Source organism: Myotis davidii, unplaced genomic scaffold (assembly GCF_000327345.1).
Source record: "Myotis davidii unplaced genomic scaffold, ASM32734v1 scaffold132, whole genome shotgun sequence".
Classification (NCBI taxonomy): domain Eukaryota; kingdom Metazoa; phylum Chordata; class Mammalia; order Chiroptera; family Vespertilionidae; genus Myotis; species Myotis davidii.
Window position 1 is genome coordinate 1,205,067 of NW_006285258.1, and position 16,208 is coordinate 1,221,274.

Sequence of the window (16,208 nt, forward strand, 5' to 3'; positions counted from 1 at the left end):
TCTCCCTTCCTCTCTGAAAAAAATCAATAAAATATATATTTTTTAAAAAAAGATGTATTGGAGAAAAAAACACAAAGGAGGTTCCTCTGACTATGCAGCTCAAAGCTTCTATACACATCTTGAGTTTTGAAATATACAGTCATGCGACACATAACATTTCAATAACGACACATGTAAGACAGTGGTATACTATACAGCCTAGATGTGTAGTAGGCTATACCTTCTAGGTTTGTGTAATGGAACTCTATGATGTTCACACAACAAAATCATCTAAGGATGCCTTTCTCAGAACATATTCCTATCGCTAAGCAGCACGTGACTACAGAAAGCTTTAATTCCATTTAATTATGTGAAGGTAAGTCAAGAGATTTTGCATAGAGATAAAGAACCTTTTTCTTTTAAGCCTTTAGTCTAATATCGCTTAAACTATAGCCATATTTCAAAAATGCTGGATAAAGTGGAACTAGATACAGATTCTGCTAGTAATTTTCATTCTAGCAGGTAATTTTAATTACCTAAAAAGTTATACAGGAGCCATATTTGCTGGCCATGTTTTATTTGTCATTTTTCTTCAAACAGGATAACCAAAAAAAGATACAGACAGTATTCAATTCAATAAAATAAAATGGATGAAACAAATTCTAAGAGACTGCAATGCCACATGCTACATTTAACCTAATTTTATTCATGCTTGCCTTAGGATGGGGAATAGATCATTCAGTAAAAACATACAGTAAAAACAAAATATGTCTTATCATATACAACTTTTAAACTACAATTATGATGTACCTTAATTATTTCCATGCACACAAGTCTAACATTACAGTTGTTTTTTTAAAAATAAACACAATTAAGACTTCTAGGAGCATTTTATAATAAAGTAATTCCTAATTTTTCTTTGTAGATAGATCAAGCACCTCCAAAATACAAATTCCTATACACAGTGAGCACTTTACTTAAAATGAATACTTAAGTAAATTAAGTACAGGGACAGCCTTTAGGATAAGCTGACATTATATATTCAGCTAAGTAGGCAACAAACCATAGTGCCAAATGGAAAAAGTGTATTTGTAAATAAATTTCAAAAACTAAGTTAACTCTTTATAATTAAATACAGAAAATATACTGCTTTGCTAAAATAAATAAGATGTGATGATGTAATAACACTTCACTATAAAGAATGCATACCAGAACATTTATAAATGGTGAGTGAATCTTATTAAGAATAGTTTACTACAATAAACGCTGGCTAAATAGAAGTGCATATTGTGAAGCACTATGGGTGGTATATGTTTTGCCACATACTTTTGTTACCTTGAGGTAGATAACACATGTGTACCAAATTCGGCATTCATTTTCAGTTGCTGCTGGTATCATGTGTTTTAAGAAACATATACAGTATGAAAAACTTGAAAATACTCATGAATGAAAAATGTTTTAGGAAAAAAATAGATATTTCCATGCAATTATATACAGTCTCACTGTGTAAATTTCAAGGCAAGATTTTTGTTTCCTGTAAAACAGATCATTGTTCTATGAGAGAATGTGTTTTACTTGTCTTAGTGCATTTCTTTTGTCTCCTCTTGCATTGCATTATTTTGCTCTATTTTTTATTTTTGTGTGCAAATGACATGCCAGTTAAAATGAAAACCATCTCACATGTAGGAAAAAAGTCTGAATTTTAAAAACCAAGAACTAATAAAATCCTTTCTAAATGAAACCATCTGATTCAAGTAAAAAAATGGACTTAAACACTAGTAATAAAAAAGACAAACACATTTCATGAAGAATACAAAGAGAAATGTCTGCTGAGTGTTTTAGTTCAGATGTTTCAGAATGCTGCTGTATGTTTTATGAGGAATCTGTGGGGAAGATTTCATAGCAGAAGGTGTTAATGTGGCCTGTATTGACTTAAGTGGTGACCCAACTGGGCTATGAAACTGTGGGATGCCTATGGATTCAAGCTGCTTGTTAAAGAGGAACTCACCACTGTTATTCAGAAATCCTTCCTCATTTCCTCTCTCCCCAAACTTCCCATCTTCTATAGGCTCAGTGTCTAGCATTTCAGTATCTTCTTTCCTACTAAAGAACTTGTCCAAGTAACTGGTATAAGTGTTTTCCTTCTCAATTTGTTCATCCTTCCTTACCTCACAACAAAACTGGTTTATGAGAAAACAATCCTCCGCACCACCCACAAACTGGCTATCCCAAGAAGACTGGTACAAGGCTTCTAATTGAGCTAAATTTGCCATTCCCTTTTCCTGTTTTTCTCGGCTTACTGATTTTGATATCAAACTTTTCGATTCTAGTTGGGACACTGAGCTATTCAAGTCATTTAATTTATCAACAACATCAGTAGGCTCATGCTGTGAACTAAGCTGAATAGTTCCTGCAATAAAAGAATCAAAGTCAAATCCCTGGTTCTTTTCCCTTTCTTTTTCAGCCAGTTGCTGTGATGCTTCCTCTAGAGCTATCTGGGCTTTAACCAATCCATTCCTTTCACATTTTGACTTGCCTTTCTTATCAGATTTTTCTTTGCTTTGTTCTTTCCAATTGGAAAGATCTATAATAAGCTTGGGTTCATAGTAATGGTTAACTTCGCTCTCTCTCCAAACTAAGTTATCTAAATATGATGATGACCTCATTTTGTAGTTACAAGTATGGCTACACTCCAGATCACAATATTTGTTTTCATGATGATCTGGGTATTGCCAACAAGGCTCAGTGGAGTAATTGGTATCAAAAGCAGGATCCTCCAAATACTTTTCACGATCTCCATCCAAATATTTTCGAGGATCAACTTGTACTTCTTCTTCATCAGTGACATCAGACAGAGCTCTTGGGTCACGCTGAACTTCATCAATATCAAAGTTATTATGTATAGGCCAATCATGCTCTGAAAATTGACAATCATGGTACCTGAAAAAAAATCAATACATTACTGTTAGTCCAGGTGTCAAATTTCGTTTGCAAATTCACTGAGTGCCCTTTACGTGAAAGTACTGTAATAGGCCTATGAGGGGATAATAGAGTCTAAAGCTATAAGCCTTCCCTGCCCAACAGGAACTTATAATCTTAATAGACAGGTAAGATTTGTAACCATAAAGAAAAATATGAAGCAATATTTGGTAATTACCAATGAAATATATAATAAAAAACTCTGGGACCTCCATTCTTAAATAAGACCAATTATAATTTCACACTTATTTCCTCTTTTCTCTATTTTTCGTCCACCTTAAATACAACTGCAGGTGAACATCTGAGTGGGTGGCATGTCGATGGTTAATTCCAGCACAGTTTTACAGAGACAAAACACTTCATGGCCACTAAATGCAGATCTCTAATCTCAATCAAGTCTCTTACAGATTTTCTCTCTACTGGTAATAGGCAGACGAGAAAGAGATGAAGGCTTCCTGGACCTCATCACCAGTGAGTAGAAAAGAAACTCTCCATGTGTATGTGCTACTCAATGCAGTATCCTCTACTGACACATCACAGCAAGGAGACCACAGCATGCCCAGGTAGAGGCAGATGGAGACACACACGAAAACAACTGGGGAGATGGGAAGGTGGGAACAGAAAAGAGGTTAGATGACTCAACTAAGTATGGTAAAAAATGAAGAGATTGGAACACATCTGGGTATGTTTGGAAAGAATGTGAATATATGTGGTAGAAATGTCCATGTGGAAGAAAAAAAAAAAGATGTTGGTAGATGTGCATAAACATATTCAGAAATACCTCCACATTTAAGGAGGAAAAAAATGCAATGAGTAAACAAACTAATTTCAACATTAACAACTTCTTTATTAATTGGCAATCTTTTTTTTAAATACAGAAATATATGAATTCCTGAAGTTTTTAAGATTGTCATTGGGGATTCCCAAATCTGACTAAGTAACAAAATCACCTGAAGATTTTAAATAATATTGATTCATTATATGTTACCAACCCACTTTTAAGATAATTATATCCAACTTCTCTAGAATTCAGAAATCCTAAAAGGTGGCAGAGGGAAGAAATCCTTTAACTAAAATGTATAGTATACATTTTGATGTCTTATATGGTTCAGACTAGCAAAGTTCCTTATACTGAACTTATGTTAACCATTCCAAAATAAATTTTGTCATGAGAAAAAACATTTCAATATAAATATCATGATAATTTATATCCTATGACATAATGAATTATATGTAAAAATTTGAGATACTTATGGAGATATAGTATAAGGTTGATTCTTCTCATCCAACATCTTTTAAACCAAGAGACTTTTACTAAATTTTTAAGAACTCTACATTGTGTTATATATAATTTAAAAATAAACTTCACTGTATTATGATTTATTAAAAATACAATAAATATTTTTCTAATTTAGGATCAATTTACCTTTCCCAGTTATAAATGTGACTGTGAGTTTCATCCATAAGCAAAATATCATCAACTTCATCTTCAATATGGAAAGGATGACTGGAAATTGGCTCATCCATTGGAAAAGAATATATGCTCATGTAAGGATGGGAAAGTGCTTCTTCTGCCGTCAATCGATCCATGGGGCTAAATGTCAAAATTTGTTCCAGGAAATCCAGTGCTGCAAAAGAAAGAGTTAAAACTCCTTAACTAAACTGAAGGTCCACCAACTCATAAAGGAAATAAAAAAGTCTATACAATTAAAAGGTAAGTTAATTAAAGTTTTGTCAGAGAAATAAAACTAGCCTATCTAATATATATATTAAAAAGAAAAGACATTTATTCAATAAACATAGCAAAAATTTGAAATGTACTCCAAATCTCACTTTATGGTCAATTATAAAAGAAAAGAAATATATTAATATGAACCACATGAAACTACCATTTTTGTCAGTCAAAAATGGTCAAACAGCAGCAATTTCATGTGGCTCAACCTAATACATAGGTCCTAATCTCAGCTCTGCAACTCACTAACTTCACTGATTCACTAGGTTACTTAAATTTGCTGAACTTCAGTTTCTTCATGTATAAAATGGATAGACAGAGATATCTTATAAGATATAAAAACTTAAAAAACATAGTATCTAGTGCTTAATAAAAAGACTTTCTCCTTTCTTCCCTCATCTCACTGACTAGCTGTTATAATAATTTGTTGATCTCTGTTCACAACAATCTCATGCCAGCATATCACATAATGCACTTGATCATTTTAGGGCCCTGGTGGAACTACTGTACACCTAATTCTTCCCACTATCTCAGGCTGTTAGATCTTCCTAAGCTCCTCACCCTGCCTGAACCACACTATAACCAGCCTAAAAATTGCTCTTACACCACCACATTCATATATCTTATAACTTATACCAATCTTCAATTCTGAATTAGCCATATAGTACTGATGAGAGCTAGATGGAAAATCATATATATCTGGCTCACTACAAATTCATACTGTAGAATTTCAATTTAGCCTTTGCTATTGTGTTCAGCAATGTTCTACACTATCCCTTTATGCTCTCAGTCTACCCTATCAGTCTCAACAGGTAAACCCACTTCACATTTATCTCAATTCCTGCTTCTTCACTATGGTCTGTCACACATCCTATTATCCTTACCTTCTGTCTCAAAGGAAAAGATAGCCCTTCTCTCTAAAACTAAGCTCATTCAACCCTCAAATCAGTCTCATAAAGACTAAAGAGAAGAAACCTAATAAGGCTCATACCCCTCAGTGACCCAGGCCTGAGATTCCTTCCTTTGCTCCCCCCTCTCCTCCATTATATTACCCTAACCTAGGAGGTCATTTCACAATAAATCAAACTGTGTTTGGTTCTCCTGAACAAAAAAAAAAGTCAGTCTTAATTACCCCTGGGCCCACATGTCTCAAGGCAAGAAAGACTGGAAGGCACAGAATCATGGATGGTTGACCCAGCACAATCACCATTCCCAGAGAGGAGGAGGAGATATATTCAACTACACAAGAGGACTATATTGTAAAATCCCTAGCATTTGGGAACTACAGGCAGCAAATAAAAAGAGGAAGAAATAAGAAACTTGGGGCCCTAACTGGTTTGGCTCAGCGGATAGAGCATCGGTCTGCGGACTCAAGGGTCCCCGGTTCGATTCCGGTCAAGGGCATGTACCTTGGTTGCGGGCACATCCCCAGTGGGGAGTGTGCAGGAGGCAACTGATCGATGTTTCTCTCTCATCGATGTTTCTAACTCTCTATCCCTCTCCCTTCCTCTCTGTAAAAATCAATAAAATATATTTAAAAAAAAAAAAAAAAGAAGAAACTTGGGAGCCACGCTGAGCTCCCAAGTATATGCATATACAGTATATGCATTCCCATCATTGTAGATAGTTCTATTGGACAGCACTGCTCTAGAGGAAATGGGTCTAAGATATAGAACTATGTGGTAAACTACAGAGAAAGGGAGGATGAGAAGTAAGTATGATGGAGGAAAATGAAAAAGAAGGTATTCATCAAAAGACTTTACCTAGAAAGGGACCTAGTCTTAATGTGTTAATTCATATAGAGCATATCTATGAAGTAGATCTTCAGTCTCAAGAACTTTAAACACTCTGCATTAGTGAGCACAGTTCTGCCACTTGTGAATACCAAGGATATTTGTCCAATGGTTAACTTAATAAACCCATTATCAAAGCCTCTCGTTCAACACATATTGAATAAATTCCAGCCATGAGCCAAATATTCAGGTTGGTTTGTAGCTGACTGAGACATGGTCCCACCTTAATGAGGGTAGCAAAAAGAAGATTCAAATTTAGCTAGATTACAATGCTTGAATAGCAATGTCCTATATTTCTAGCTTGTCTCTTTTGATAAGACAGAGCAATAGAGCAACGACACACTCCAGAGCCTAACCCAGGGGTGGGCAAACTTTTTGACTCAAGGGCCACAATGGGTTCTTAAACTGGACCGGAGGGCCGGAACAAAAGCATGGATGGAGTGATTGTGTGAACTAATATAATAAATTCAAAGTAAACATCATTACATAAAAGGGTACGGTCTTTTTTTTTTTTTAGTTTTATTCATTTCAAACGGGCCGGATCCGGCCCGCGGGCCATAGTTTGCCCACGGCTGGCCTAACCACTTGATCCCTAAGCAGTGTCTTTCAACTTGGCTGACAGGGCCATACCTGTAGGTTTTAAAAACACCGATACCTGCCCTGCTCCCCACCCCACCTCTGGATTCTGACTTAAGAGTCTGCATTTTTAAAATGTTCCCACAGAAAACTCTGAGGCATAGTCAAGTGCTATGTGACTGCTATTCAGTTATGAACAGCATGTCGTGACAGGGCTATAAGGTTAGGAGCAGGAGAACCAGCAATGGAATCTGATTGAGGACAGCGAAGACTGGTTAGGAATGTAGAACTACTTAAAAGGAAGCCCACAAAACCTGTTGAAATTAAATACAGCAGCTTCCTTTTTATTTAGGCATTTCCTATATGAGTTCCAAGCACATCTGGGGGGAGGGAAGGAGACAATGTCAACATGATTTGCAATCTAGTGCCTAACTACCTCTCAAAACACTTGCTACTTTAAAACACTGACACACACCCACTTGAACCACATACAATAATCAGAATTGGTAATATGAATAATGGGTGTATAATTCAGATGTTTAAGATGTTTAGGAAACTACGTATCTCTAACTTTGTGATTCATGACAGAACTATATAATCCTGACACTGATGTCTCTTAATATAATATAATTCTTAAAGATATAAGACACAATCAACTTTTAAAGAAGATATTTTTCATGTCTAATGCTCTTCCAAAAAAAAAAAGTTTTTATGATAGATTACTATACTAGTAAAAGTTAAAGATTTTTGTATCTTATTTATATCAAACCTAAAAATATGTCAGTATTTTTAGATATGAAATTGCTTTAGTGGTCAACGTTTTGATTCTCCCCAAGTTCCTACTACTTTCAAGCTTGCACAAACTTTCACTTTAGCACTTAATACTAACACCAATCTGCAAACTTACGTAATGTGTTTGCTCAGCAGTTTTGCTCATTCCTCCACTTCCTCCTTGTCCTGAAGCCTTTGCTTCTCCCCTCCCCCCCGCCCAACTAAATTCTCTTTTCATACCTAAATCATTCTTACTCATACTTATTTATATAACCCTCACAGAATTCCATTCCAGCTTAGTGAAAGCCAGTGATCCAATACGCTCACCTATGATAGAGGTATACACTGGAAAAGTAAAAGGAGTTAGAACCAGGCGAGAGGTGCGCACTTTTTGAAATGTGGACAATGATTCAAAGGAGCAAAGAAAACAGATCCCAGCTTAAGTGCCAGGCCAAGAAAGAGAAAGTGAGAGTTTAAGCGTTAGGTATGCCTTAAATATCTAAAGACTATTTTTAAGAGAAAGTCATACATCTAAGGATAAAAAGCTAAAGCTTTCTACACAGATCCTGCTTACTTATACACACACACACACACACACACACACACACACACACACACTTTGTGACAGTTATTCTTGAGTCACAATACCTCCTCGACTAATTCCTGGAAGCAGCTGAGTTAAAGGTTTGTGTGGCTCAGTCATGTCATTTCTAATGTAAACTGGAATTACGCTGAGAAGCTCCTGACGATCTTCCTCATGAACAACAGGAATAGATTCTAAAATCAGCTGCATCTGTTCAAGTTCATGTGCACCTGAATGAGATTTAAAAAAAAACACACACCAAATATAAATATAAACAAACACATTCCTCAATGTTTACATATTTGGTAATAAACATTCTAAAGCTCTAAGAAGTTAACTTAAATATTGCAATGACTATTGGGGAAGAAATGGTTTTAGCTGAATCATTAATCAGCAGGTTTCATTGTTTTTTTAATATCATTAATCTTCTCAAAAAGCCTATCTATTTCAATTTCTAGTTATTAATATATTTAGTTTTAGCTTTTTATTTCCATAAGAAACTAACTCTTAAAGTCTGGCCTCATGTTAAGGTATCAAAGTAGTCGGGGGGAGGAGGGGAATCAATGAATTGGGATTCAAGAGACTTGGATTCTAGTCTTAGCTATACCACTACCTAATTGGCTACATAACTTTGGGAATACTTAACATGGTGATGACTTGATTTCATCATCAATAAAATGGAAGGTTGAACTAGATTTGCAAAACAAAAAGTTTTATAATTATGTATTAGGCTCAGTTAGCATTTCAGGACCACTATTAAATAAAAGAGAAGACTTTGGGCTAATTGGGTGACAAAAACAAAACAAAACCCACAACCATTCATTTTGCTTTTCCACTAATTTCTAGAAATTCATTCAGCATTCAAATTTTTCCTGAGTGCCTACTATAAGCAAGGCACTTTAGACTATAGTTATGAAACAAATCAGACCAAGTCCCTACCTTCATGTAGTTTATAATCTAGTGAAGAAAAACAGATAATAAGTGTAAACATTTATGTCAAATGATGACAAATGCTATGAAGAAAAATAGAGTATGCTAAGGAGGAACACACAGGATTGTTGGGGTTAGGGTTAATACATAGAAGATGATCAAGGAATACCTCACTGAGAAGTTGAAAGCTGAGGAAATTAGGGAACATACATATATTCATATGAATAAAGGAAATTCCAGGAAGATGGGAAAAGGCCCAAAGGCCCTGAGGAGAGAGTAGGCCTGGCATGTCTAACAATTAGGCAAGTGTAGCTGGGGAAGAGTGGAGCAAAGAAACAGATCCCAGCCTAAGATGAGAACACAAAGGATCTGCTTTATCCTGAACTGGATGGAAAGCCATTAGTTTAAGCAGGGAAATGACATAATCTGACTTCTGTTTTCAGAGAACTACTATTGCTGCTATGTGGCAACTAGACTATAGATAGCAAATATTGAAGCAGGAAAGCTATGTAGAGGGTCCTGTATTTGACCAGGAAAGAAATATTAGCTGACTGAACTGGAGGGTGGGGGGTAGCAATACAGATAATACCAAGCGGTTAGATTCTGGATATATTTTGAAGGAAAAGCCCACAGGATTTGTACTGACAAGGTGAAGGATGATGATTTTGGCCTAAACAACTAAAAAGTGGCTGCTTTACTATGATGAGGAAGACAGCAGAAAAAGAAAGTTTTGAGAAGCTATTAGAGATCCAACTGATACATTAAGTGCCAAAAAGAAGGCCAGCACACTTCTTATAGGTTAAAAATACACAGATTTCCAATGAATGCTTAGTCCTTGCCATTTTATTGCTTGGTTCATTTGAGAGGCCTATACCTAATAAACACTTAGATCTCTCTTCATGCTGCTGTTATCGAACAGTTCACAAACCTACCAATAAAGCATTAGAAGGAAACTACAGCTGGATCTTTCAAATACTTTCACAAATAATTCCATTAAATGTTTAAAGTTTACATGAGTTGACAATAAAAGTTATCCTATTTAGAGGTGGTTTGTTTGTTTTATCTAATTTCTTTTTATTGCTATACGTAAACAATATCTGAATACTAAATGAACATTTAAAAATACACTATCTTTGTTTAATCAATACAGCAGTAAATTCTGACCCCATTTCATACAACTTGGAGCATTACCTAGGTTTTAAATTAAACAAATTAAATTTTTGCTTTCTTGATACAATTTTATTGTGATAACTTTAAAATATGTCCACAAATGCTTTGATAGTCTTCTCTTCAGAGGGTGATATCCAATTCACCTCCCCGTAAGTGTTAGGTGTACTTAGTGACTTGCTTCTAACACATGAAATAAAGCTCAAGTGACAGTGTGTCACTTTTGAGTCTAAGCAACAAAAAGATATTTTGCATTCATGATTTTTGACAAAGGGGTCAGAGAAATTCAAAAGATAAAGAATAGTATTTCCCACAAATGGTGCCGGAATAACTAGATATCCAGGTTAAAAGAATGACAATCGAGCCCTGCTTCACACCATGCATAAAATTTAACTCACAATAGATCACAGACCTAAATTTACAGCTAAAACTATGAAACTCTTAGAAGTTAGACAATAGTTTCATAGATATGACACCAAAAGCAGAAGTGACAAAAGAAAAAAAACAGATGAATTGGACTTAATCAGAATTAAAATCATCTGTGTTTCAAAACATACCATCAAGAAAATGAAATGATGCCTGGCCAGTGTGGTTCAGTGGTTTAGCACTAACACATGAACTAGGTGGTCACGGTTCAATTCCCAGTCAGGGCACATGCCCGGGTAGCAGGCTCAATCCCCAGTAGGGAGCATGCAGGAGGCAGCCAATCGATGATTCTCTCTCATCATTGATGTTTCTATCTCTCTCTCCCTCTCCCTTCCTCTCTGAAATCAATAAAAGCATATTTTTAAAAAAGAAAATGAAGCGATAACCCACAGAATGGGAGAAAATACATGCAAATCATTTATCTAATAAATGATCTGTATCCAGAGTATGTAAAAAACTCTTACACCTCAATTATAAAAAGACAACCCAATTAAAAAGTAGACAATGGGCCCTAACTGGTTTGGCTCAGTGGAGAGCATTGGCCTGTGGACTGAAGGGTCCCGGGTTCGATTCCCGTCAAGGACATGTACCTTGGTTGCGGGCACATTAAAAATAAAAAATAAATTTAAAAAAGTAGGCAATGGGTCTGGATAGCCTGGCTGGCGGGTCTCAGTGGTTGAGCATTGACCTATGAACCAAGGGTTCACGGTTCCATTTATGTCATGCCTGGGTTGTGGGCTCTATCCCCAGTGGGGGGCATGTAGGAGGCAGCCAATCGATGATTCTCTCTCATCATTGATGTTTCTAACTCTCTATCCCTTGCCCTTCCTCTCTGTAAAAAAATCAATAAACTATTTTTAAAATATATTTACATATATTTTTAAAAATAGGTAATGGATAGATATTTCTTCAAAGAAATGGCCAATAAACATATGCTCAAAATCATTAATCATTAGGGAACTACAAATGAAAATTACAATAAAATACTACTTTCACTATCTCACATCTGAAAGACAGACGATAGGACAGACCACACTTTAAATAAGTGTTGGTAATAATATGGAGAAATTGGAACTCATACACTGCTAACGGGAATGTAAATGGTACAACTGCTTTAGAAAACGGTGTGAAATTTCTTCAAAAATTTAAGAGTTCTCATGTAACAGTGCTAATGGTTACAGGGCATCTTTCAGAGGGGAAAAAAGTTCTAAATTAGATCCTTTCAATAAAGCTTTCTTATGCACCCTAATCTTTCTTTTATTACTTTTGTAAGCAGACTCTGTTCCATTCTCTTCCTTCTGCTCTTATTACAAACTGGGAATGATGGGAGGACCACTCTAACATTGGTTACAGAGGAAAAAAGGTAAGTCAAAAGAGAGAAAAATACCCAAATCACCAACACATCACTTCTCTAACAAAAAAATCTTCAGTACTCTACTATTTCCTACTTTTTCAAATGGAAACTCCTCTGCCTACTTCCTAAGTGTTCTGGCCCCATCTTACACAATCATAAATATGACACCTTGTTTTCATCAAACTTTTCTCATTGATTCATGTATGCCAGGCTCATGCCCTTATTTATACAGATGTCCATAAACAGATACCACTTTCTCTCTCTCTTTTCACCTTTCAAAATTCTTCACTATCCCTATATAGTGAAAAATCCTTTGACTCCTTAATGTCTTCCATTCCAGCCATTACTGATATAGCTTCTCTAGGTTTGTAGCTTTTAGAGTCTGTACTAAGTAATTTTATACCAACTCAAAACTTTGCTTTATGATAGTTGGTGTTTTTTCATGGATTATTTGCCTCTTCCCATCTTGACTAAATTCTCTCTCACACACACTTTAGACTCCCTCATAGCACTAAATTCAGCAAAATATATCTGAGTTGGTTTGTTTGATTCTGAAAGATCACAGTAGGCAGGCAACAGGATATGACAGCTCAAACAACAGGGATGACTGGGCAGGGCAGGCAAAGAAAGAATGTCTAGATTTTCAGTAATAACTAAAAAATGTCACCAGGAAGTGACAAAAACTGACAGAACTAGGCAACTCAGATATCTTTGACACAGATTACCAACAAGCGTCATGGATCTAAGAAATACAAAATTATATTTAAGAAATACATACAAAAGAACACTAGAACTCTTTTTTAAAATGTATTGATTTGAGAGAGAAAGAGAGAAACATTGACTTATTATTCCACTTATTTATGCATTCTTTGGTTGCTTTTTGTATGTGCCCTGATTGGGGATTGAACCCACAACCTTAGCATAACGCGATGATGCTCTAGCCAACTGTGCTAACCAGCCAGGGCAGAACACTATAATTCTCACTAAATTAACTGAGTAAACAATTCAGTGAATATGTGAATAAGTTTTCTCAACTTTTAAAATATTAAAAATACCATTTAATCTTTACATTTTACTATTCCAGACTATAATAAATTGTTTTAAGTCTTAGATGAGTATTTCTTCATAGATACATACACAATTCTTTCTGAAATTTTACCCCATATATTTTAACTTTCTAACCTGCAAAGAGGGTTTTACCAGTCAGCATTTCAGCAAAGATGCAGCCTGCAGCCCACATGTCAATGGCTTTAGTATAATTATTAGGAGAAAGTAAAAGACGCGGAGATCTGTACCATTTAGTAACCAATCCTTCAGAAAGATGACCCTGAAAAAGAAATAAAAATATACTTTAATTTTTTATTTTAGCAGAAGAATAGTACATAAAGAATTCTGGATCTACAAAACAAAAAATAACCATAATTGTGAAATCCTAAAATATTATTGATTCTAAGCATGTCCTCAGGTGAGGATAAAAAGTAAAAAGGTACTGTATTGTGTAAAATTTAATATAAATAACTAAAAATTCTGCCACAATACATAAAGGAAATACAAAAGTACATATTCCTAATGATGTACATCAATCAAGGTCTGTCTGAGCTGGCTTTCCACATACCTTATGGGAATAATGGGGATCCATGATCCGCGCAAGACCAAAGTCACCTATCTTCAGCACCAAGTCTTCAGTATTAATGAAAAGATTAGCTGGTTTGAGATCTCTGTGCAGTACGTTTGCAGAGTGGATATATTTGAGCCCACGTAGCAGCTGATACATGAAAAGCCGGGCATGCTCTTCCAGTAAAGGGCCCTGCTCCAGCACATTAGCCAAGTCTGTCTCCATGTACTCCTGAACAATGTAAACACTGTTCAGTTCGGTAAGAGAGCCCACATCATCTGTTAACTGGTTTCCACTAGGACCAAGAATTTCAAACACTTTCACAATGTTATCATGGTCAAGTCTTCTAATGATTTTGATTTCACGTAGAGCATGTTTGACACTCTGGGGATCAGTAAGGACAATTTTCTTGATGGCTACTCTTTTGTCACAGTCATTGTCTACAGCAGAAAAAACCAAACCATTGCCTCCACAGCCCAATGGTTTTAAGTCCATATACCTAGAGCCCAGATCAAAACCATGAATGTTCATGAGACTTTCAAATTTCTCTGCCATTTTGAAACCCTACTATTGCCTTTTCCTTTCGAATTGTTGAACTATGTAAACAAGGAAGAAAACTGGCATCAAAAGGATCTTTCAAAAAGGGAGAAGAAAAACAACTTTGCTTCCACAGCAAGATGGTTTCTTGATGTTCATTGCATATGCCAACCAGGCCCGTTGAGTTCCCCTTGGATTTAAAGCTCAAAAAGCTCTCCTCATATTGAGAATTAAAAAGATTGGAGTACTCATAGTTCAAGAAAGGGGCAGCAACTCTGCAGACATTTAAAGAAAACACTCGAGAAACTCAAACGGAATGAAATGACATACTATGCACTCAGATTTACTGTGCTAAACGATTTAACATTTAACAAAAATGTGAATAAATATGCACACAACAGGCTTCTATGAACATTCTCCTCACAGTGCAGATACATTCAGTGTTGGACTGGTCCTGAGCAGCATCGTTCTAAGGTGCTGGTAAGCACTATTTCCGTTTTGCTTCTTGTCTTCCTTTGTTGCTGTATATTTCAACAGGAAGCCCTGGCAGCTGTTGGTTAACAGATGTCTTTTGTTAGTGATCAGGTGGCTCCAGCTCACCACAATCACAATCAAAGCTACCGTCCATCTTACTCTGATACAACCTAGGAGATGAGAAAAAAGAATAGTTACCACTGCAGAAAATGCTCTTTTCTTCAACTCTACAAAAGGGGGCAGGGAGGGTGGTCAGGGAATGCCTATCTGATAAGGTGGTACTGGACAAAGCTCTAAAGGAGGAAGTATGGGAGTGGGTGGGCCTTAGGGATGCTATGTGAGTGCTCCAGATTGAGGGGTTAGTACTGAAGGTGAGTGTGTGTCTCATGGCTAAGAAACAACTAGAAGGTCAGTGTAGTAGCCCTTTAAATGTATATGCAAGTAATGCAGCCTAATCCCTAAATGGAAAGGGTTACTATTGCTGACTTTTGATCTAAAAGGTGGCACAGGTGCAATATTCCTTTATTCAAAAGGTCAATCGTTTACTTGTTTTGTTTTTGTTAATCCTTGCCCGAGGTTATGTTTCCACTGATTTTTAGGGAGAGTAGAAGAGAGAGGGAAAGTCGGAGAGAAACACCAATGTGAGAGAGACGCACTGATTGGTTGCCTCCCGCATGCCCCACGACCAGAACCAGGAGCCTGAAACCAAGGTACATGCCCTTGACCAGAATCGAAACCAGGACCCTTCAGTCCACAGGCCGATGCTCTATCCAATGAGCCAAACCTGCTAGGAAAAGGGTCAATCATTTAAAGACAACGAGAAACTGTATCAAGTATGAAATAAAGCAACCCATTCTGAACATGATGTGACAACTTCCAATCACCTTCAGCCGTGACTTAAGAGAACCACTAGGACTTTCAAACATCAGCTGTGTCACGGTAGTAAAGCTTTTGTACAACAGATAATCTGGCTTAATTTCTCGCCTGCTTCATATTCCTACATACTCTACATGTGGAAATACAAGAATATAAAAAATACTAGAGGCCCGGTGCACAAAAATTTGTGCACTCGGGGGAGGGGGAGGGTCCCTCAGCCCGGCCTGTGTCCTCTCGCAGTCTGAGACCACTCGGGGGATGACCACCTGCTGGCTTAGGCCTGCTCCCAGGGGGAATGGGTATAAGCTGGCAGTCAGACATCCCTCTGGAACCCTGGGAGCCTTCAGGAGATGTCCACTTGCCAGCGGGGAGCAGGCCTAAGCTGCAGTCGGACATCCTTAGCGCTGCTGAGGAGG

At 36.6% G+C, this 16,208-nt stretch overlaps 1 protein-coding gene across 2 annotated transcripts in view; it reads right to left on the minus strand.

Moving 5' to 3' along the window:
- Positions 1-526: 526 nt before the first annotated feature.
- MAPK6 (mitogen-activated protein kinase 6) overlaps positions 527-16,208 on the minus strand; it is a 32,423-nt gene continuing 16,741 nt past the window's right edge. Inside the window, exons 2-6 of one of the 2 annotated variants that reach the window (XM_006755989.2) lie at positions 13,906-15,086; positions 13,473-13,617; positions 8,479-8,643; positions 4,385-4,586; positions 527-2,919 (exon numbers count right to left, since the gene is read on the minus strand). In XM_006755989.2, coding sequence (XP_006756052.1) covers positions 1,818-2,919; positions 4,385-4,586; positions 8,479-8,643; positions 13,473-13,617; positions 13,906-14,460 — 2,169 coding nt within the window. In that variant the 5' untranslated portion in view covers positions 14,461-15,086 and the 3' untranslated portion in view covers positions 527-1,817. The remainder of the gene's footprint in view (positions 2,920-4,384; positions 4,587-8,478; positions 8,644-13,472; positions 13,618-13,905; positions 15,087-16,208) is intronic. The other variant, XM_015558923.1, reaches the window with a different exon arrangement.